Raw genomic sequence first — 22,716 nt, 5'->3', positions numbered from 1 at the left:
GTTACCATGTTACACAAAAAAATGTTTGAAAAAACAAAAACTATTTAATCTACAACTTGAGGAAACATGAGAGTTGGCTGTATTAGTATACTTCTTATGCAAGTGAGAGATGCCAGTTCAAAATGGCTTAAGGAAAAAGCAGATGTGTTGGTTTAGATAATTCAAAGTCCAGTCACGGATCCTGGATTAGGACATAGCTGGAACCAGGAGCTCAACCTATGCCATCAGAACTTTGTCTTTCTTTCTCCATCTCTTAGTTCAACCCTTCTCTGTGTTGACTTTCTTCTCAGCCAGCTTTCCTTCTTCCTCGGGCAGTGCCATGCTTACCTCTTGCCCTTGCAGAAACTCTACCGAAAAAGGGAAACTTCCAACATTTTCAACAAAAGTCCTGGACTCAATGCCTCTAAATGGCTTGGCTTTGGCCAAATCCCCACCTGCAGCCCCGGAGACTAGATGAGTCTCCAAGAAAAAAAAAACCTCTGTGCTATTCTCACAAGAAAGGGAGTGAATGCCAGGTTGGCAAAGCAACAGGTATCCTGCACTGCCTTCAGGTGTGAGGTGGGCACCCATACAGATGAGGAGGTAAGCTTCTGCAAGGCTCCAGAAAGGAGAAATAGACCATCTCTGCACAAAACTTACCTGAAAGCAGATTTCAGCTCACTCCCGAAAAGGACCTTCACACAGAGCCATTAGCAGTGGTAGGCTGCCTCTGGATGTGGCCGGTACCAGGTCCTTCCACGTGGCCGGGTACAGGCCAGATGGGCAGCTATCAGGCGTGCTGGCAAGGAATTCCTGCATTAGGCAGAGCTTTACCTACATGACCTGTAAGGTCACTTTCGACTCTACAATTCTATTATCCTTGTTAATTTCCACAATTTAATTTGCAGTACAGGATAAACAAACCAACCTAATTTGATCTGGAACTTCTGCAGGCTATCATAGGTCATTTAATCTAAAACACATGGCTCTAGCCATTACTATGTTTTCTGAAGTCATCTAACAGACCTTGTCCCTAACAAGGTCTCCATGTTATTAGTTTCACTCATGGCTTTTTCCAGCCTCCTCCTTATTCCACAATTGCCTTTCATTTTCCTTTAGATGGGGGTGGCAGGAGCATGAAAGAGTTTTCTTCTTTCTGACTTTCTCCTCTTAAATCTTACAGTGAGTCCCTATTAAAACTACACTGCTTACATCTTTACCTCCCAGTTTGGCTTTTACTTTGCAGGTTTGAGAGTCTGTGAGAAATGGGAGAGGGGGCCATAGATAATCACAGCTCTGGACTATTAAGGCAAACATTCAAAGTAGGAAGAATGAGGTCTTTAAATTTTATATTAAAAATTAATTTATAAAGTAAATTTTATATACCGCAACATTGTTAGAATTAGGGTACCAAAACCACTTCAGCCTTACTCATTATGAAATATACACATTTGCATTAAAATTGTATATTTTAACATACTTTATATTTAAATAAAGATTATTCTTTCATGGCTGAAAGCACCCCCCACCGTACACATACTTTCCTTAAACTGGAACTGCTGTGTTACAGAATCTAGCTCACAAATAAAATTTTGTTTTTGCCAGGATATGTCCGTCCTCAATAACTGCTGATCTTTCTTGTCTTTTTCAGTGAACGTTGTGTCGATGTTACAGGAATTTTGGGAGAGCAAGCAGCAGCAGAAGGCTGCGTTCCCAAGTGAAGGTGTGGTGGTCTATGAGTCGCTGCCGGCACCTGGGCCTCCCTTTGTGAGTTACGTGACCCTCCCAGGGGGAAGCTGTTTTGGCAACTTTCAGGTAAGAAGCCGCCATCAATTTGTCAGTGAAAATTCACTGGATTAAAATAGAGTAAACCCTTTTGTAAAATGGTTACATTATAAATTTCCTTGGATATAGTGAACAAAGTTGTGCCATATTCTGTTATATGTACTGGATAATTAGTCAGATGTCCCATTTTTTTTAAATGGGAATGATTTCTATTAGGATATTCCCTGATATTTCTTTATGGAAAATGAATTTTATAGCACATTGTTTTATTTGCCAGATAGCTGCTTTCCTTTCCCTCAAAATATTCTGGAACAAGATGTAAAGAACAAGGGAATGGTGGCAAAGCTTTCTTTATCAAGATCCTTCCATCAGGTCCCTTCCATCAGTAGAAAGTCTCTGCTGTCATGAATTTTCTAATCAAATGTTAATCAATCTATTACACACCAAAGCATGAATCAACAGCAAAGGATTGAGAATCACAGGAGTGGGTTCAAGCACCTGTGTTAAGCTGAAATTCTGCCTCTGACTACGTGTATACTCTTGGGAAACTTATTTAACTTTTCAATCTCTCCAACTTTGAGATGGGGAACAAGATCCATGATGTTGGTTGGAAGCCATATAAAGTATACATGCAATGTGTTTAACATGGTATCTGGTACATGGTAGGTATTCCAAGTATTGTTTTTGTAATTATTATAAAGACTCTTCTAGTTGGTTGAATCTTTATATTTATGATAGGATGTAAAAGATGGTGCATTTCTAATTGTACCTACTCATACAAAAACGTTTGCATCTGGGTCTCCAGTATGTATAAAAAATACTCATTGAGCAACTAGGAAATACAAAGCACTGGGCCAAGTACTGAGGATATGGTTCATACCCTGAGGAAATCAATGCACAAAAAAAGTTACAGTAATTACTTAGGATTATATTTGAGGGTCAATGAACGCACAGGGACAGCAGGAACTTCTAAATTTGCCAATCCCCTTTATAAGAACCCCTTTAATACAGTAAATTATCTCTCAATTTCCAACAATTGGCAAAGATATTGTATTTATTGCTTATGGACACTGTGAAACTCTTAAACAATCAAGTTTCTCTCTTAGCTTTGACAACTAAGAAACCCAGAGGCAAATTTTCAGTGTATCTCTTTATAGCTTAAGGCCACAGAACTTAATGACATATCATTTTTAAGACTCACCTCAGACCTAACATTATTTATATATGTCTACCTTTACTCTCCCTTTGAACTTACTGCCTCACTCGTGTATTTTATCCTGTTACCCAATGTATCTGTTTTACATTGTCTCAAATCCTCTGTGGAGTGAGAGAAGGGTATAATTTAATAAACAGACCCACAAACCTGTGCTGCCTAGGGGAAGTCAAAGACGGGTTCACAGGGAATTTAAATGTGAACTGAGACATGCAGCAGAGGGTGTCTTGGCCTGTTGGAAAAGGAAGAGGATATTCTCTGCATGGGGAATCACAGCATTTTCAGAATTAGGGGAACATAAGGGTCAGTGTATGTGGCAAGGAACAATGGGAGAAGACATTTAAGCAGTCACATCAAAACATAAGAGATCTTCATGCCTTGCTTGAAGATCTGCTTCTATATAAAAGCAGAAATCCTGAAGGATTCTAAGCAGAAGAGTGATATATTCAAATATGCTTCAGATATATTTCTCTGACGGCAGTATGAAGATGCTTTATATCTAAACAACGCTAAAGACTGAGAGGCTGGTAGGAAGTGAGCAATGTGTGCCCGTGGAGATGAGCTACACACACAGCACATTTAGGAGGAAAAGGTGACAGGATTCCATTAGGCTGGGAGTTTAGATGATAGCTTGGTTCAGGCTTTGGCCACTGGGAGGGAATACAGGAGGAGGGAATACACGAGGAGGAGGAGCAAGCAGGTCTGTGAAAGGGAAGAACACAGTCAGTGTGAAGTGCCTTGAAGTTCCCAGGCAGAGAATGCAATTGGCCAAAGGAAAAAAAAAAAAAAAAAAATGTAGGACCTGAAGCTCAAGAGAAAGTCACGGGTTGAATTTCTACATTTCTGAGCCAAAGCCACGGACACAGGTAGCACTGCCAAGTGAGAATGTGTGGTGTGGGAAGAAGATCCAGGTGTGGTCTTGGAAAGAGTTTTTTTTGTTTTTGTTTTTGTTTTTTGGGTGGGGGTCAGGGATAATAAAAGGAAAAGATTTCTCTAAAAAGCCTGAGCATTGGCCAGAAACAGCCAAAGAACCAGAAGAAAGAATTTATGGAAACCAAGGGACATGACATGTTGAGGCTGAGGATGCAGTGAGCAGGGTCAGCCATAGAACAGAGGTCCAGGGGGATGTACCCACTGACTGTGATGAATGTGAGACCCTTAATAAGCTCACAGTAGTAATGGCCGTGGAGAGAATAGGATGCAAGCCAGATTACAGGTGAGAGAGTAAGTAAGCAGTGTCCTTCGATAAAGATTTAAAGGGCTACTTCCTACTCTTGTGGTCAGCACTGTTTATCAAAATAGGACCACCTTGCCTACTGTGCAGTGGGGAGTGGGAGAGAAAGCATGTTCTGGTCAAGCTGTCATCAGTGGCTTCCAGACATCTAAGCCATAATTAAGGCTAATAAGGACAACTAAGGCTGAGCCACAATATTCAAACAGTTCTCAAATGGCCTGCAAAGATGGGCCAGAATCAACAAGATGAACTGCTTTTAGAATATAAAATAGCAAAAAAAAAAAAAAAAAAAGGCAAGATTGAATCAAGATGGGGTAGACTTAGCACATTCCTGGAACTATTTTCTAATCTAAAATACCTTAAAATGTCAAAGATGTGTTAAAACAAGTAAATTCACAATAGTGCTAGGCAACAAGAAAGGGTGCCATCGGAAGAGATGAACTTTGAGGTAATTATGGGAGATGAAAGTGGAATCAAATTATTAGATGTGAAAATACCACAATCTAAACATTCATAGGAAAAATGTATTAATACTATGAAAGTAAAGAACTAGAAAAACTCCAGGACCAGATGAACAAATGCAAAGAGCAGGAGGCAGTCCTTGGGAAATTTAAGGCTAATTGAAGCTTTCAAAAGCTTTGACCCATCCAGCCAGTGAAGTATTGCCTTCCCCAGCCCTGAGCAGCAGTCAGCAGTAGATTTGGACCTATGGTGGATGAAAGAGAATTGACTGGAGAGCATGTTTGAATGTGGGTCTAGAAGCCTCAGAATGGAGCTTGGTGTAACCCCAGACACCAATGACAAGGATGAGAGGCAAGGAAGGGGGAAGAAAGGCAGCCACTGAGGAATAGGTTCCCCAACCCACGTGTGCCTGCAGGTCCATGAATAGAGCGTTCTAAGGTGAGATTTGACAGTCAGCAAACCCTGCACACTATGCAGAGCACCAGTCAGCCCTCCCATTCAGGGGAGCCCCCTGAGGGAAACAGACCTACTCAAGCAAGCAGGAAGGTTTTGCCAGCCACCTAAACCGGTATACTTCTTTGCCCAGGAATGTCAATGAAATCACCAAAGATTTGAGGAAAACCAAATGCATAAGAGAAAAGAGCAAGGCAAGCAAACAAAAGAACAAAATAATTGAAGCAGCACAGAATATGAGAGTATTACAGTGGATGTCCTCAGAAAACTTTGAGAGGATATTTATCCTTAAAACAGCTATGAGAAGGGAGAAAACAGGGAACAAGATAGTTAAATATGATTGCCAAATGAGAACAATAAAATAAAAAATAAAAGAGGAGCAAATAGATGAGTAGACATAGCCAAATTAGTAAAGAATAACAATTAAAAAAGTGAATCTTCTAGAATTTAGAGCAAAAAGACAAAAGATGGAAGAAGACAATATAAGAGAATTGGGGACAAATCCATCAGGTGAACACTAATCTAGTAAGAGTTCTACAGAGAGACAAAGGAAATAGAGAGGAAAAAATAACAAAAGCAATTTTCTTTGAGTTAAGGAAAAGCACAAGTTTTCAGATGGAAATGGCCCACCACTTCCCAGGCAGGATCATGACAAAAGAATCACACAGCTCTGTGGCTGTACAGGACGTAGGAACAACATTCTGCTTAAAAGGTAAATCAAAGGACTTTTTTTGATACCAAGTTTGTACATTAATCTGTTTTTAAAATTAGGGGAACTTCAGGGGAGCTAATGAAATGGGACAAAAACTGGCAAATTTGGTTAACACAACCAAAACAGTTCCTTTGAAAAGATAAAGAAGAAAGGCAAATCTCTGGCATTTCTGATTAAGAAAGAAACTAAGACATATGCCACACTAAGCATGAGAGAGGGGATGCACACAGGAGTGTAATATGAGAATACTACATCAATCATTATGTTAAAAACTTAGATGAAAGTTAGATGATATGGACTACTTTCTGGGAACTCTGTATGATCTTTGCAACTCTTCCATAAGTATAAAAGTATTTTACGATAAAAAGTAAAAGGAAGAGGGGACTTTAATGGTTCCCTATTACCTTCTTATTAAAGTCTGAATTTCTTACTCTGGCAATAAAGGCTACAACTGGCCCAACTTTCCCTCCCAGCTTCATCTCCTCAATTTCCTCTTCTGACACTTGATGGCTGGACCTTGACCTCTCCCAGCCACTCCCATGCTTTCACACTGTGATCTACTTAGGAAGTGCTATTGCCACCTTCCCTTCCTGGCTAAACCCTGCCATCTTCCAGGACTCCACACAAACATCACATTCGCCATAAATTTTCTCTGAATCTCCCTACTAGAAATCTCTACCTCCTCTGACTTCCCAAAGCCATTCTCTCTGTTTCTCTACTAGTGCTCAATGTTTTCCACCGTATGCTAAAGCCACTTAGGTGTATGTTCCATCTCTGCAATAAAATACAAGTTTCTCAGGGACAGGGTCTGTATTCTTATATCCCCATGACTCCAAGCACTGTTTTGCATACAGTTAAGTGCCTAATAAATTTTGTTGAGTGAATAGCCAAATGAATGAATAACAAATCCCAAGAATAAATGAAGTTAATGTTTGTCCATTCTTGTACATAATATATAGTCAGCCAAGATATTTTACCTAACTTTACAAGGTGGTGGGTTGGGAAGAAAAAGTCAGTAACATTAAAATCAGCTGGTATTATTTTGTCCATATGTGTGGTTAAAGTTTTGAAAGTGGATGGATTTGAAAGTAATGATTAAAAAGACCTTCTGATTCTCTCTGGATTTAACTTATGGGTGGTGACTTTCCTCTATCCAACCATAAATAACCAAGATTTGGCTGCACTCACACCAGGTATGCATTATGTTTGTTCATACGTAATAAGTATGTACAGTCATTATAATCTATCTAGAGTATAATGGGTTTCATAGATCAGTGAATGGATCCAGAGGATATGAGTCTAAGAAGTTCTAGTGTTGTTTTTGTTTTTGTTTTGCTACCTTGAGAATTATGAATTTTCCTATCATCTCATAAATTTTCACCCAAAATGATAGCATTTCCCTTAGGTAGTAGATTCAACAACCTCCTTGTGGTCTTAAAAAAAATAGAAAACAAAATGAAAAACTGAACTCTTTACCAAGGAGGCCTCTTGGTGATTTCTCTGATCATTTTAGGGTCCCCTTTTCCTTATGTTTAAATCATCATATTTTAAGGTTCTCAGGAGGATTGTTAACATCCTTGTTTAAAAAGATTCAGAATTTCCTGAATCAAATATATTTTGAAAATGTGTTTGGGTGGTTGACTGCCAAATCTGGCCCTTAACCCATTTGGCCCTCCAAAATACAATTTGAGAAAGGAAAACTGGGGGAGGGGAGGAGAAAATTTCTCCTAATGCAATGTCCTTGCACTTTTCTTTGTCAGTTCAGAAACCATATTAAATGCTATTTTCACCATATAACATTTCATCGTGTTTTTGCTAGCAGTTGGCCTGTAGGAGCCTACATGCTCATGCCTGCAGTGCCTTTCGCATAATCAAATGTCACCCCTGTGCATTGCAAATCATTTCACGATGGATCATTAATGCCAAGACCATGTGCTGAAACATGGAGAAACCATTATGCCAGCAGTAGCCTTCTTACTGAGCCATGGACGTCACCTCCAATGGTGCCAAGTAATTGAAAATACTTGAAGTGGAGTATGGGACTGGATTGTGGGACTAATCCCTCTAGTTTCAGGCAGTTTCATGAAAGCTGTAAGAGATTATGCTCATTCATTCTTTAGGAAAGTGGTATTCAGACTGAACTTGAGTTTTCTGATTAATCAAAGGAAAGAAGTCCAGTCAAAGGCTCTGATGGACACAAACCACTGGTTTTTATGCAAATAAACCTCCCACTGAAGTAAATGGGAGAATTGTGTCTGCGAAGACTAATTAAAGAATTTTCAATGAGTCTTTACACCACAACCCACAAAAAACAAAAGCAAAAGAGAAAGAGTGAGAGAGAGAGAGCAGCCATAACTATGCATTTAGACCATGTCTTCATAAATTACTAGAGTATAGAAAAAAATGAAAATATGATTTTATTTCTGAATTTCTAAACAATAAGTAAAATACTCTATTGATACAAAATTATTTTTTTCAGAAAGTTATATTAAAACACATTTGTACTTATTGGATCTTTTCTAAAAGAAATCATCTTCTCATATTACCAGCATCAAGTAGAAATTCATGCATTTTGGACATATTTTCTTTATGCCACTTTTGTCTAGGCAGATAATCCTTCCCTAGCCACATATCATGACCATGAAAACTTGCAGTAATTTTGATTTTTTACAATAAGAGCAATGCAAGGGCCATCAGATCAATGTCTGGCTCCCCTCTTGATGACCTCAGAAGGCAAGAGACTCATTGTTTCAGCAGCTGTTTTTGTTTCCAAATCCAAGAGGGAAACATGAGTATTTTATCTTATTTTATATTTTGATTTAAAAGGTTTGGGATTCAAGTTTTGTTTTCAAGCCAGTGACACGGTCTTCCATAGACAGTCTGCTGGAGGAAGTTGGATTAGTGAATTTCATTCTTATTTTGAGTAAAAAGCAGCAGTTTCCTTGAGTGCAGTCCTACAGCGTGTGATTATTTATGTGCATGAATTATGATTGAATAAAAACATGCCTCCTGGTGAAAACATTCATGTGATAACTCGATCTATCTGAAGTGTGAGACACATTCATTGGGGTACCATACTTTTGCACAGAGCTATTTTGTTGTCATTGTTAAAATGGCTTCACACAAAATAAATACAGGTGTTAAACACTGGGGTCTGATACTCAGGCTAGTTGCGTAATGCCAAGTACCACATGAAGTTGAGACATTAAATATTTCCATAGGCAAAGTGTTGACTGAGTTTTTTTTTTCATCTGTAATCAATGTTTGGTGTTGTCTAACAGGCCCGCATAGTAGGCAGGCTTGAGATAGTACGTTCAAAGCAGATAAGCTCCTCGAAAAGCTCGGTCTCTAGAAGGCAATGAATTCATTTAATGGCCTTTGATTTTTATGCCACTCTAGTTTTCAAACCAAAGCCATTGCCTATGACCCTATCTAGAAAAACTATTTTTCCAAGGAATATAATGCCTAAAAGAAGGGTAGGAATGTTTAATTTTGTCTTGTTTTAGTAACTTCAGGCAGTAAACACACTTCACCTGTATTATCAGGCATAAAAGCACACGTTTTATACTTTCAAGCATTGAATGAGTCTTTTTAAAGTCCAGGGAACTAAAGGTACATTTAAATCACAAGAAATTGAATTTATAAAATTAAGTTTTTCCCAGGAGAGAATGACTAAGAGAAAATTTGATTAATTCATACACTTGACTAAATGGAATTGTAATGCTCTTTTTGCTGAGTATTAAATAGGGCCTGGCCTTAACATTCCATAGCCCAAATAGAGATTTAGTTCCTGCCATAAAATCGAGACTGTTGCCCAGCACTAATGCTGTTTTGATGCCAAGTGTTTCTCTTTGAAATTATGCTTGACCTCTTCTCTGCCCCTGGACTTGTATACCTTGACTCAGATGCGCTACACACTATGAAATTTAGCTTAACTTCTAAAGGAGGTATTTCCTGGTGGAAATCTCCACAGGAAAGCATACTGTTTTTTACCTAATGAGACCCAAAGATAGGAAGGTTAGTTAGAACCCCTTCCCATTTGAAAGTCATATGTCAGCTAATTATCAGACCTTGATGACTTCCCTGTAAAATTGAGAACACATATTGTCTTGAGACTCTTTACTTATTCCCCAGCCTCCTTCCCTAAATTTAATCTGTTTCTTCTCTTATTAAGCAAAGTGAATAGAGATGCTTGACCTCCAAAGAGAGCAGTAGAGTGTAGTGAAAGGAATGCTTAGGAAAGGCCCCATGGTAAATAAAAACTTCGTACTATCTCCACGGGAGTCTCCCAGCTCTAGTTCATAAACTTTAGAAAGATGCTCACTGTCTCTCTGACTTGCTGAGTGAGGAAGAAACTCTGATTCCCTTTTTCTCTAACCACCCCCCCATCCCTCTCATGCAATCCGAGCCAAGTCCCTTTACATCAAAGTAACTGTAAAAAAATAAACCAAAATCTTGAGTCCTGATCAATTCATCTTGTCTTCACCTTAACTTGAAAAAAGTGAAAAAAAGAAAAGGAAAAAGAAAAAATCCTCAAGGAGCAAAGCACAACATGGGTTTGTAATAGTTACCAGGGACCTTGGTCTAGGTATGTGTGTAAAATAGCATTTGTAGCAGAGGTAAATGAGGAGGAGGCCAGGTGGTTTATATTATAAAAATAACATTCTGACCCACCATGTGCATGAAACATTTCTTTCAGTTGACAGGAACTGGTGAGTTTTCTCTGAAAATTGGACTCCCAGACCAGTCCCTTCCCCCACACCTAACTAAGACCCCCATTCCCAGCACACACAGAGCTCTAAATTGTTCCCAATATATTTGCAGCCACCCTGACCTATAGAGAGACACGATATTAACTTAGGTGACTGAGTTGCAACGGTTGCCCTTTTTCACATCACCATCTGGAAGGGAAAAAAAAATGCTAATATATCCACAATTAGATAAAGTGGAACACATGCAAATGTTCATGCATCCGCCAGGGCAGTCAAGGTCTTAAAGAACTGAAAGGGAGACCATTAGCAGCAGGGCCTGGCTTGTGGCATTCTTTATGCTGAAGGCTCGCTGTCAGGATGAAACCAAGGTGTTGGTGACACTGACCAGAGCTGGCAGGCGATACGTACAAACCCTGCAAGTCACTTGCTGAGACTCGGACTCCAAGTCACTAACGCAAAGCGTTCCCAACCACCTGAATGACAGACTTAACAGCCTAAAGGATTTGGGCAAGAATTCTCACCTCTCACAGAGACAGTTTATTTGGTTTTGCCACCTGCAGAGTCCCAGCTTGAGAGAACCCCTTGGGTACAATGTGCTATTGAGTGAATGCCACCTAAATAACACTGACCTGCCCTTGACCCCTGGGAGAATGGCATCTTCAGCTTTGAGTCTGTTCACATGTAGATAGAATCTGCCACCTTTGCTATTACACACTATTCTTATTCAAAAATTTTGCTCCTTATAAACCACAACTCCTTGGGTACCACTGGTAGACACTGAATACAAATGTGCCTAACTTGATTTTATACATTTTAGATCTGCAGACCTTGTTTTCCTTGATGTCTTTAAAACACGTGTATGAATAATTCTAGAAAGTCTGTTGTTTAAGATGGAGAGAACTTACTTGTATTGCTGTCTTTCCACATGCTTTCCTAAAGAAACCACTTTAGTTGGAATATATGTGTAATAAAACCTTGGGATTTTGGAGTAGAAACAACTACTCAACACATGGATCCTGCCTATTTTCTAATACAAAGCATGGAAAAAATTATTAATCAAATGAGGCCTACCAGGAAAGTTACTGTTTAGGGTCTAAATTGTGGCAGCTTGGCTAGAAGGTGTTTCTATAAACAGTAACACACCTATAAATAGTTTTAAAGTATTTCATATATAGTTAACAACAAAACCAATTTCTTGTTAGGTATTCCTATGTACATGTACACGACTTTCAAAATTTTATTTCAATTAATTTAAGAACTTCTATTTATCCTAAACAATTGACTAGCCACTATTTTATTTCAGGACAGCCTATTGGACGACCATAATTAATCTTGGTTAAATCTCGACATTGCATAGTGTGACACCTTATAAAATTATCGTGGAAGAAGTAAAAATTGCTGAGCAGGAAAGTAAAATTGAAACCTCCTTAGTTAATCAGCAGTGTTTGTGTACTTCCTAGGGGCTTAATTTTCGAAGAACTGTCATAAAGGATTTTTTAAAAACCTGAATACTGCTTTCCTTGACTCGTGGGTAGAAGCAATTTCTTTATTGAGAAATTAGCATTTTTGATGTTGGCAGAAGTGGCTTTACCATGAAGCCAGTGAAGTTTCTGCATAGGCCCCTTACAAGTCACAATGCCAACTTTTTGTTATTTATAATTCCATATTGCTTTTCTTAAACAAGGTCCCCCAAATTGTGTAAACTTCAGGCCCCACCAAACCTAGTTCTGCCCCTATTAGTCAGAAATGAGACACAGCAAAGACAGAGGTTCAAGCAGCATTCCTCTAAGAATAGACCTAGGTCCATCTGCTTCAGAATCACCTGGAAAGATGATTAAAATGCAGATCCCCTGCTCTGATCCACCTGAAGAAATTCTAATTCAGTAGATCAGGTTGGGGCCCAGGAATACACATGTTTAACAAGTTCCTGGGAGATCGTGCTATGAAAACTAATGTTATTTAACTATTGGTCCAGACTCCTGGCCTAGGCTCGGCAGTAATCTTCATAGCATACCCTGTGGGCTCCTGGTGCCTTCTTGGTCATCTAAACTCCAAAATAAAATATAAAGCCAGAATGAGCTGGTCTTGGAGGGAATTTCTTATTCAGTGAAGCTGGGGAAGTTTAATTTAAATTACTTTTACTCTTAAAGAGTTCCAATTCTTAAAATTTGTTGAGCAATCTAATGTGGTAGAATTCCCAAATCTCCTGGGATCATATTTAATCAAGAGGGCACTTCTGGCCAGAAAGAGATACTTCCTACAGGAGACATTTGATCTCCGGTCTCCTCACAGCTGGCCTTTCTATCTCCCTTTTCTTTCCCACTACAGTCCAGGAAAGCATCAAAAGGAGAACAATAGGAGGGAGAAGGATATTAAGATAATTATCAGAACATTCCCCTCTTCAATGAGCACAGCTTAATCCAAAGCGTCCTGCGTCCTCGTTGGCCTTTTCTTCTAAATGAAGTCAAGTTTGTCATGCAGGGATGGGAGGAGACACTCTTGGAGTCCAAATAACCTATGGAATATCAAAGTTGAAACTTTGTATAAAATACAATACTGATTTAGAGAATGCTACGTGACCTTAGGCAAATTACATATCCTCTCTATTCCAAAATGGGTGACCATTTCTATGAAGAGCAAAGTAGCAAAATGGTTAAAAATCTGGACTCTTAAGTCAGACGGACCTGGGGGCAAATCTTATTTTGCTCACTGTTTAAATTGCATGATCCTGGGATACATAACCTCTTTTATCCTGTTTCCCCACCTGCAAAATAAGGATAACAAACCTAACCTCACAGGATTGTGGTAATAACACACTGTAATAATAAACATAAAATGTTTAGCACAGTTCAAGCAGATAGTGTCAGCAGTGAGGATTACTGTCATGGAGCTCTCCCTCAAAGGTGTGCTGAGACTTCCTAATTACCTGCAGTGAGCTGAGCCTTCACATTACCTACAGCTGCATCACAAATTGCCTCAAGGCTTACAAACATCTATTGTCTTACACCGGGTCTGAGGATCAGGATTCTGGAAGCAGCTTAGTTGGGTGGTTCTGGCTCAGAGGATCCCACAGGAGGTTGGTTCTGTCAAGCTGTCAGCTGGAGCTACAGTCATCAGAAGGCTTGATTGGGTCTGAAGGATCAGCTTCCGATCTCACTCAGATGGCTGTCGGGAGAAGGCTTTAGTTCCCCGCCATGCGTGCCTTTCCACAGGACTCACGACATGGCAGCTGACTCCCCCCCGCCCCCAGCAAGTGATCCAAGATAAGGCAAGTGGGACCACGATGGAAGCCACAGTGACTTTTAAACCTCATATGGGAAGTGATACAACATCATTTCTGTCATATTCTAGTGGTTACCTCACCAACCCTGGTGCAGTGTCGGGGGGGACGACAGGAGGGAGTGAATGCCGGGAGGCAGGGACCACTGGGGCTTCTCATGGACTGGCTACCACTGTCTTTAAGTAGCTTTGCTGAGCAATGCCCAGGAACTCTTTATTCTTTTTCTTTTTGCTTTAATTTTAGATTAGAGCCAGGAGGCTTTGAAATGATTGTAGTGGTTTATAATCTACCAGCAAATGAAAGGCATCTGAACATCAAGACGAATGTCTGAGCAGGGTCTGCTGGCCACTTGGAAAGCATGTGGCTCCACATGCCTGAGAAATGCGCAGCTGACTTTGGTAAAATCTGGACTATTAAATATTCCAGCTCTGCACTTTCACAAAGTGCAAAGGACAAAAGTTGTCTCTCTATATTAACAAGTAAGAATGGTGAGCGGAAAAGGCACAGTTTACAAATCTATATTTATGATTGGGGTCTGGCTAAAAAACAGCAAGAATAAACCGTACAACCCGGGAAGTCTAACTCTAGCAGGAAGTTGCTTTGAAATAACATCATACTTCACTAGCTCCACAACTGATGTCTTTGACGACTGGTTTGGACACATCAATAAAATGTCCTGTCACTTACCATATTTTATTTTCTTACAATGTTTCCCACTGTTTGATGGTAACTTTAACAGTGCCTGTGCTTACAGCAACATCCACACTCTGATTTAGATACACCAAGTACACGGCTGTTTGGCTAAATTTCTTACCCAAGTACAGGCTCTTAGGGGTTGAGAGGTCCCATTAAAAGAAACATATGCAGCCCTTACTGGCTTGGACTTGTGGTTCCAGAATTTAGAAGAAAGTGGCTGGTTAACATTATAGGCATTTTGCAGTATTTGTCTTTCAGAAACACAAAGAACGATAGCAAGAAAGGCCCTTTGATGGCTCAGAATTTATTTTATTTTATGTACTTATTAATTGGTACACTTTCTCCCCCAGTTTAGGCAAAGATTCTGTACATTGAAACAATAAAATAAGTAAAGACATGTGTCTGCTTTAAAATCTCGATATTGGTTAAGTCTCCGTGGTCCTTTTTCATGCTTTCTGGGTAAAGGCTCTTTCTGCTCTCTCAGCTGGGCTGCACTTTGATCTCCCAAGCAGGGCCATTTGGTTGTAAATGTATGTGGCGCTTTTGATCTAGTACTTAGCTGGTCTTATTTAAAATAGATAGTTTCTTTTATCTAAGTAGTGTTTACTAGGTCTCTCTTTCTATGAAAGATGGTTTGAATTCCTATTATTTAGATAGAAGTTGTTTTTGAAGAGTGCCGGATCTGAATCTAATTCTCTAAATTCTAAACCCCCGACAGCTCTATTTTAGATTTCATGAAGCCAAATTCCTATTAAAATGAGCTGCTCCTACAGATGTCAGGTAATACTTGCAAAAACTTTGTTTGCTTTTTAATGGGGAACTGATTTTCCAAAGAATAATAAACATATCCTACACAGGCAAAAATGACCGTCCCAGAGTCTCTGAATGTAATGGCCAATTATGCTTCTGAAAGTAAGGTATTAATATGTTTTTATTTTACTGAATTAGACATACCACACAGGGTATATTGAAATGGGACTTTAAAAAAATAAGTATATATCTTTCATTCTTTTCTTTAAGAGGATTTCTTGAACATTATGTCTGGTGCTTTAGTGGCTTATTTTTGAGTTTCCTAGGCTACATTTGAGTTTCCTAGGCCACTATTTCTTGGACAGTGGTCCTCCCAGCCGAGACGTGGGAGTGGTTAGGGAAAGCTTCCTGGAAGAGGTGGCACTCAAGTTTCAGTGAAGGACTGCAGACTCAACATCCTGTACATTTTCAGCCAAACCCATAACACAAAGCCAGTCTATCTGTTCAAACCCTCTCTGGTTTAATACAGTGACCTAAAACTTGGAAGAGCTCTAAACCTTGAATGGCCTTGCTCACTAGAGCTACCCCAAAGCCTTCTTGCTCATCATTCAACACCAGGGAGAAAAACCCCAAATACGTTCCATGTAAATGTTAAAACTTTAGCTCCATTCTTCATTTAAAGGGTATGTGGGAAATCACTCTTTGTTGTAAGTGAAAATAGCTCCCCCTGCCCTTTATTGTTCTGTTTTGTTAGACTCCTGGCAGATGTTTTTTGAATTCTCCTCCGTGCTATGTTCTTGCCATTTCAGAGGTCTTGTAATTACCGCATCCACGCACTAACCATGTGCAAGCATCTCCCAGCGCTGACCCCGGCCTAGGCACTGTGGAAGATTCTCCTGCAGTGCACAAGGGGCCCCTCCTGGGCCTGGAGGTTGGAAGAGGGGATGGGGAAGGAGTGAGCCCTAGTCAAGTACATGATCAGTACATAATCACTACTGTTCTAGAAGGTCTGGGGGGAAATCACAGGGGACCTGGGACCTGCCCTCAAGCGACTCAAACTGGGTTTGTGGAGACGGGGAGGAGAGGCAGGCCTCTGGCGGACAGGAGAGCGTGAGTTTGGAGCGTTGCTGGGGCAGTGCAGAGATGACCAACAGAGGGCAGATGGGTGAAGGTGGGCATGTGCTGAGAGCAAACTAGGGGATCTGGCTTTTTCTTTTTGTGGTGCAGAGCCCTAGTGGCTGTGAGACTGCAAAGTGAAGCATGATCTCTGGTACTCTCCCTCTTCTTTCCCATCAGTCACCAAGCACTGCTGATCCTGAGAATCGTGTATTTTAGGTAGTAGGAGCCTTAGAGCTCAGAGAGCCTGGCCTTCCTATTTATCCACTGAGAAAACTGGCCCCAAAGTCCAGGCGGCCCAGGTCTCACAACCACTGAGTAGCAAAGCCAGTGGTGCCTGGCCACCCCACTGAACAGACCTGGGCCTGGGCTTCTCTTTCTGGGATTTATTTCTCCCAGGAGTCCAGGACCCTAGACAATTGTTCCTGAGTCCTCAGGCACCTGCAGGAAAGAGACCATCACATCTTGGGTCCTCCAAAATGTGTAGGCTCCAGAGAACTCCAGTCCAACACTCACAGGGCTCCCTCCCTCTATCTGGACCCCCAGGATCCACGCCAAGCTGGAACTTGAAGAACAGGTGTTCATAGCTGTTACAAAAAGAGACAAGACAGAAAAGAATCAGGATACTTTGAGCAGTCCCATGTGAACCATGGAAAGCCAGGCTAGGAGGATGGAGAGCAATAGAGACATAAACCAATGCAATAGAACAGAAAATCCAGACATAAAACCATCCACATGCAGCCAACTGATCTTTGACAAAGCAAACAATATATACTGGGGAAAAGAATCCCTATTCAATAAATGGTGCTGGAACAACTGGATAGCCACATGTAGAAGAACGAAACAGGATCTCTCTCTCTCTCTCTCTCTCTCTCGCTCACCACTCACAAAAATTAAATCAAGATGGATGAAAGACTTAAATGTAAGGTATGAAACCATAAGAACTCTAGAAGAAATGTTGGAAAAACTCTTCTAGATACCGGCCTAGGCAAGGAATTTATGGAGAAGACCCCAGTGGCACTCACAGCAACAATGAAAATAAATAAATGTGACTTGATTAAATCTAAAGGCTTCTGCACAGCCAAGGAAATAATCAACAGAGCAGACAGACAACCTACAGAATGGGAGAAAATATTTGCATGCTACACATCCGATAAAGGGCTGATAACCAGAATCGACAAAGAACTCAAGCAAATCAGCAAGAAAAAAATCAAATAACCCCATTAAAAAATGGGTAAAACACATGAACAGAAGCTTTTCAAAAGAAGATAGACAAATGGCTAATAAACATATGAAAAAACGCACATTGCTAATTATCAGGGAAAAAGCAAATTAAAACCACAATGAGGCCGGGCGCGGTGGCTCACGCCTGTAATCCTAGCACTCTGGGAGGCCGAGGCGGGTGGATTGCTCAAGGTCAGGAGTTCGAGACCAGCCTGAGCGAGACCCCGTCTCTACTAAAAATAGAAAGACATTATACGGACAACTAAAAATCTATATAGAAAAAATTAGCCGGGCATAGTGGCGCATGCCTGTAGTCCCAGCTACTCGGGAGGCTGAGGCAGTAGGATCGCTTAAGCCGAGGAGTCTGAGGTTGCTGTGAGCTAAGCTGACGCCACGGCACTCACTCTAGCCTGGGCAACAAAGTGAGACTCTGTCTCAACAAAAAAAAAAAAAAAAAAAAAAAAAAAAAAAAAAAACCACAATGAGATATCCCCTTACCCCAATTAGAATGGCTTTTATTAAAAAGTCCAAAAACAATAGATGCTGGAGTAGATGCAGAGAGAAAAGAACACTTATACACAATTGGTGGGACTACAAATTAGTAAAACCTCTATGGAAAACAGTATGGAGATTCCCCAAAGAACTAAAAGACTTACTATTTGATCCAGCAATCTCACTACTGGATATCTACCCAAAGGAAAAGAAGTCTTTCTGTCAAAAAGACACCTGCACTTGAATATTTATTGCAGCACAATTCACAATTGTAAAGATGTGGAATCAACCCAAATGCCCATCAGTTCATGACTGGATTAACTAAATGTGGTATATGTATACCATGGAATACTACTCAGCCATGAAGAAGGATGACTTAATGCCTTTTGCAACAATATGGATGGAACTGGAGACCGTTATCCTAAGGGACGTATCTAAAGAATGGAAAAATAAATACCACATGTACTCACTATTAAATTGGAACTAACTGATGAGCACATGTGCACAGAGGGAAGTATAACTCAATGGAAATCAACCAGGTGGAAGGGGGGAGGAGGAGATGGGCGAAAACCTACCTAATGGGTACAATGAACGCTATCTGGGTGACGGGCACACTTACAACTCTGACTCAAGCATTACAAAAATGATCCTTGTAACCAAAAATATTTGTATTCCTGCAATACTTTGAAATAAAAAATTAAACTAAAATAAAAATGAAATACTACATTTGGGAAAACTGAATTTTTTATGCATTACTAATCATAAGCTGCCTAAGGCTCCTAACTTCGAGAAGGCTGAATGGAGTATGTTCTACCCACACTGCATGGACTGAGAGCAAGGTAGAAAGCTAGTCCTCAAGAAAATCATGGAACTGTTACTAGAAAGAAGGTGGGGATACATGCTGGAGAAGCAAAAACAATAGATATTGATAGCAGCACCCTTGTACTGACCTCAAGATAAAAGCTTCTAACTGAATGTTCTCATAGAGTGCTACTGTGTGCCAGGTATGCTCGGTGCTTTATCTACATCAACTAATTGAGTCTCACCTGCTATTATTCCCATTCTACAGAGGAGGAAATTGAGGCAGAGAGAGACTAATTAACCCATCCAAGATCTTAACAGCTGGCAAACACCATAGCTGGAACTTAAACCCAAGCAGTCTGACTCCAGAATCTGTGTTCTTAATTATTGTATTACAAGTATCTCCAGTTTCCTTGTTTCCTGTTTTCCCTTACATTTTTTCTCTGAAATAGGGATTTGAGGAAGGCCCTGATAATGAATGTAAATCATCTAGCACACAATAGTAGCTATCATTACTAATTAACAGAGTATGCAAAACCTCTGATACACAGTAGACATTGGATGACTGTGAAATAGGACAAAAAGTAATTGAAGACTAACCAAGACATTTGCACGGGCTCCGAGCTGAAACAAAATCTGCATGATCTTCAGGGAGATTAGCAATGGGTATGAAAGAACAGGGGCAGACAGCAAACGTATGAATAGAAACATCCAGAGACCCATTGACTCAGGGATGAAATGGTGAACTGCTGAATCCTTTAATGACTCCTTTTCTCCTTCCCTTCTCAAGTGTTGCTTAAGTAGAGCTGAGGCCAGACGGGATGCGGCTAAAGTGGCCTTAATCAACTCCCTCTTCAATGAGCTGCCGTCTCGCAGGATCACCAAGGAATTCATTATGGAAAGTGTGCAGGAAGCGGTAGCCTCCACCAGCGTGAGTACCCACCAGGGAGGGGAGGAGGTGGCTGCACTGAGAAGACTGAGGCATTTGACTCTTGGGAGATGCTAAAGTGAGCAAATCCATATTTTAAGAATTGTATAGGTCCAATCTTTACCCATTAAATTGTTAATTTTCAGGGAAAAAAACATACTTAGATTGGAAATCATGGAATTGGACTGACTCCCCAGTCCCCGTCTCAGTAATCTTCTTTAGCCTCCCTGGACCACAATGAATCAAGCTTTAAATCAATGTAGATCATTTGATCCACCTTAATTTGTTTAGTTGAATGTTTGTTTTTAGAGGAGTGTTGATTCTTTTAGGGCCTGAGAATGCACGCAGTTGAATACTGCTTTAATCTAGTGATAAACTAGCTCTAGTTTTTCCAAACTTGAATGATCATAAAAATCATCTGAGGTGCTTGCTGGAAGTAGCAATTCTCCAGCCAGTGTGGGGCCCTGTAATCTGTATTTACATTGACTGCCACACTAGAAAAAAATTTTTTTTCTCTCCTTGGGTCCATGTGTTTTATTACAAAAATAGAATAAAAACTTCAAAAATAAAACGATCCTTTTTAATTCAATGAAAAATTTGTTATTTTTTATGGTTTTCTGTGTGTGAGTTTTATGCAACTTGAAAAATAGTTCTCACAGCTCCCGAAGGTGAAAAGATGACTAGGCCCTGGGCTCAAAACAACTCACATGGCAGTTAACGTGTTAAGGAAACGCTGACTGTTCAGATATGGGAAAACCATATACCTAATATGTGTTAGCCATTAGAATTATCATGGTTCATATCAATTACCTCTTCTAGAGAGCTTTGAAATTTTCTGTAATGGACACAATTAAATGCAACGTGCGTTAAGAGCAAAACATGAACACCCTACCTTAGAAATTTAGATAGGACATGTTTTTTTTTTTTTTTTTTTGACAATCCAGGACTGAATTATTTGTCCCATGAAAGATTTGGCGCTCCCAACACCCATTACCTACAAACTATAAACCTTGGATCCTCACCTGTGGCAGGTGTGCTCAAGGGCAGGGACTTCACATCAACAAAGGGATTAGCCACCTCTGGCTTGCCTTTAGCACGGATAAACCCCATCTGAGATTTTCCTTCCCCATTTCCCTTAATCTGACTAGAAAGGTTCTGTCATTCTGGAGAAGCTGCTGATCACGAAGGAAACATTACCAGACTAGCAGTGACCTTTTCCCCTTATAAATGCTCTTATCGCTTAGAGGAGACATAGGGAAGGGGCAGGGGAAGGAGAGTGATCGACCTGGCAGGGAGACGCGAGGTGGCAGAGAGCTCTGTACTATATCTGGTCTGAGGATGAAAGAAAGCCTTTATTTTCCAGCCCTGTAAATTTCAAGTGCCTTTGAGGAAGAGAAGTTAGGAAAATGATGCCTGATTTATATACGTGTGGAATTTACTCAGGAGCAGGGAGGGGCCCTCAGTGTAAATGTAATTTATCATTTTTTTCATGGAAATTTCTAAGGAAAGAGAATATATGTGGTTTGCATGCTTCTGGATGGACTTCCCCTGGGATATTTAAAAAGCCAACATAAATATTTCAGCAGCAGTGTGTTAATGTTCTTGCATTCAAAAGCTACAAATTTGCTGCTGTCTGATACTGGCACTTGTTTGTTCAGTCTCACAAAGTCTCCACTGCCCACCTTCCCAGGAATCCACATCCGTGAGGAACAGAAGGGCAGGCCCAGTGCCATTCCAGAACTATGGTAACACCACGCCCACAACCAAATTGAAAGGGAATTTCATTTCTACCCATCACCCACCCACCTTGTTTCTTAAAGATTAAGTGGTCAGGGAATGAAAAAATATAAACCAAGATCCATGTCTCCAGGCCAAACTCCAGCGTATTATGAAAAGCTCTGTTAAGAATCATGGCAGGCCAGGCGCGGTGGCTCAGGCCTGTAATCTTAGCACTCTGGGAGGCCGAGGTGGGAGGATCGCTTGAGGTCAGGAGTTTGAGGCCAGCCTGAACAAAAGCGAGACCCAGCCTCTACTAAAAATAGAAAGAAATGATTTGGACAGCTAAAAATATATAGAGAAAAAATTAGCTGGGCATGGTGGCGCATGCCTGTAGTCCCAGCTACTCAGGAGGCTGAGGCAGTAGGATTGCTTGAGCCCAGAAGTTTGAGGTTGCCGTGAGCTAGGCTGATGCCACGGCACTCTAGCCCGGGCAACAAAGTGAGACTCTGTCTCAAAAAAAAAAAAAAAAAAAAGAATCATGGCAGTAAAATACGAATGGTCCACACAATTGAAGAATTCTTTCCATGTCAGTTATATAATCTTGCTGGGTTGTCACTGGAATCAGAGCAAAGTCAGTGTTTCAAATGAAGGCAGCCATGGAGGGTGGCCACACATGTTAACCCCACCAACAAAAACCCTGCGTGGGATACAGAAATTGCTGCTTTTGGAAAATTATTCTATGGGCAAGTAGATAATCAGTTAGCATTCTAATCAAAAGCAAGATTGAAACTGATTACAAAACCCTCTTTACTCTGAGTCATAATGAGATTAAGGTTTTTATCCCAAACCAACCAAAGAGTGTAGACTGGTTGTAGAATGAACACCTGTTAGGGTTAGGCCAAGAATAAAAGGGTTGCTATGTGGTCACAGGATTAATTTGTCAACACTTTAAGAAGGGGAGGAAAAATCAGTAATATTTTCTCCTTCTTTCCTTTCCAAGGCCACGTTGGATGATGCAGATGACCCCAGCACCAGCATTGGAGCCTATCACTACATGTTGGAGTCAAACATGGGGAAGACCATGCTGGAGTTTCAGGTACTCGTCTTCCTGCCATGTGTTTATTTGAGTATCCAGTCCAAAAGCCTGGAAGAAATGCAAC

General features: G+C 40.5%; 1 protein-coding gene across 1 annotated transcript in view; it reads left to right on the top strand.

The window, feature by feature from the left end:
* LIX1 (limb and CNS expressed 1) overlaps positions 1–22,716 on the top strand; it is a 48,836-nt gene that overhangs the window by 15,872 nt on the left and 10,248 nt on the right. The window contains exons 2-4 of the mRNA XM_069492733.1: positions 1,631–1,794; positions 19,700–19,840; positions 22,557–22,652. Coding sequence (XP_069348834.1) covers positions 1,631–1,794; positions 19,700–19,840; positions 22,557–22,652 — 401 coding nt within the window. The remainder of the gene's footprint in view (positions 1–1,630; positions 1,795–19,699; positions 19,841–22,556; positions 22,653–22,716) is intronic.

Source organism: Eulemur rufifrons, chromosome 17 (genome assembly GCF_041146395.1).
Source record: "Eulemur rufifrons isolate Redbay chromosome 17, OSU_ERuf_1, whole genome shotgun sequence".
Taxonomy (NCBI): Eukaryota; Metazoa; Chordata; class Mammalia; order Primates; family Lemuridae; genus Eulemur; species Eulemur rufifrons.
Note: the sequence above shows the minus strand (reverse complement) of the source record. Positions and strands in the feature narration are given on the sequence as shown.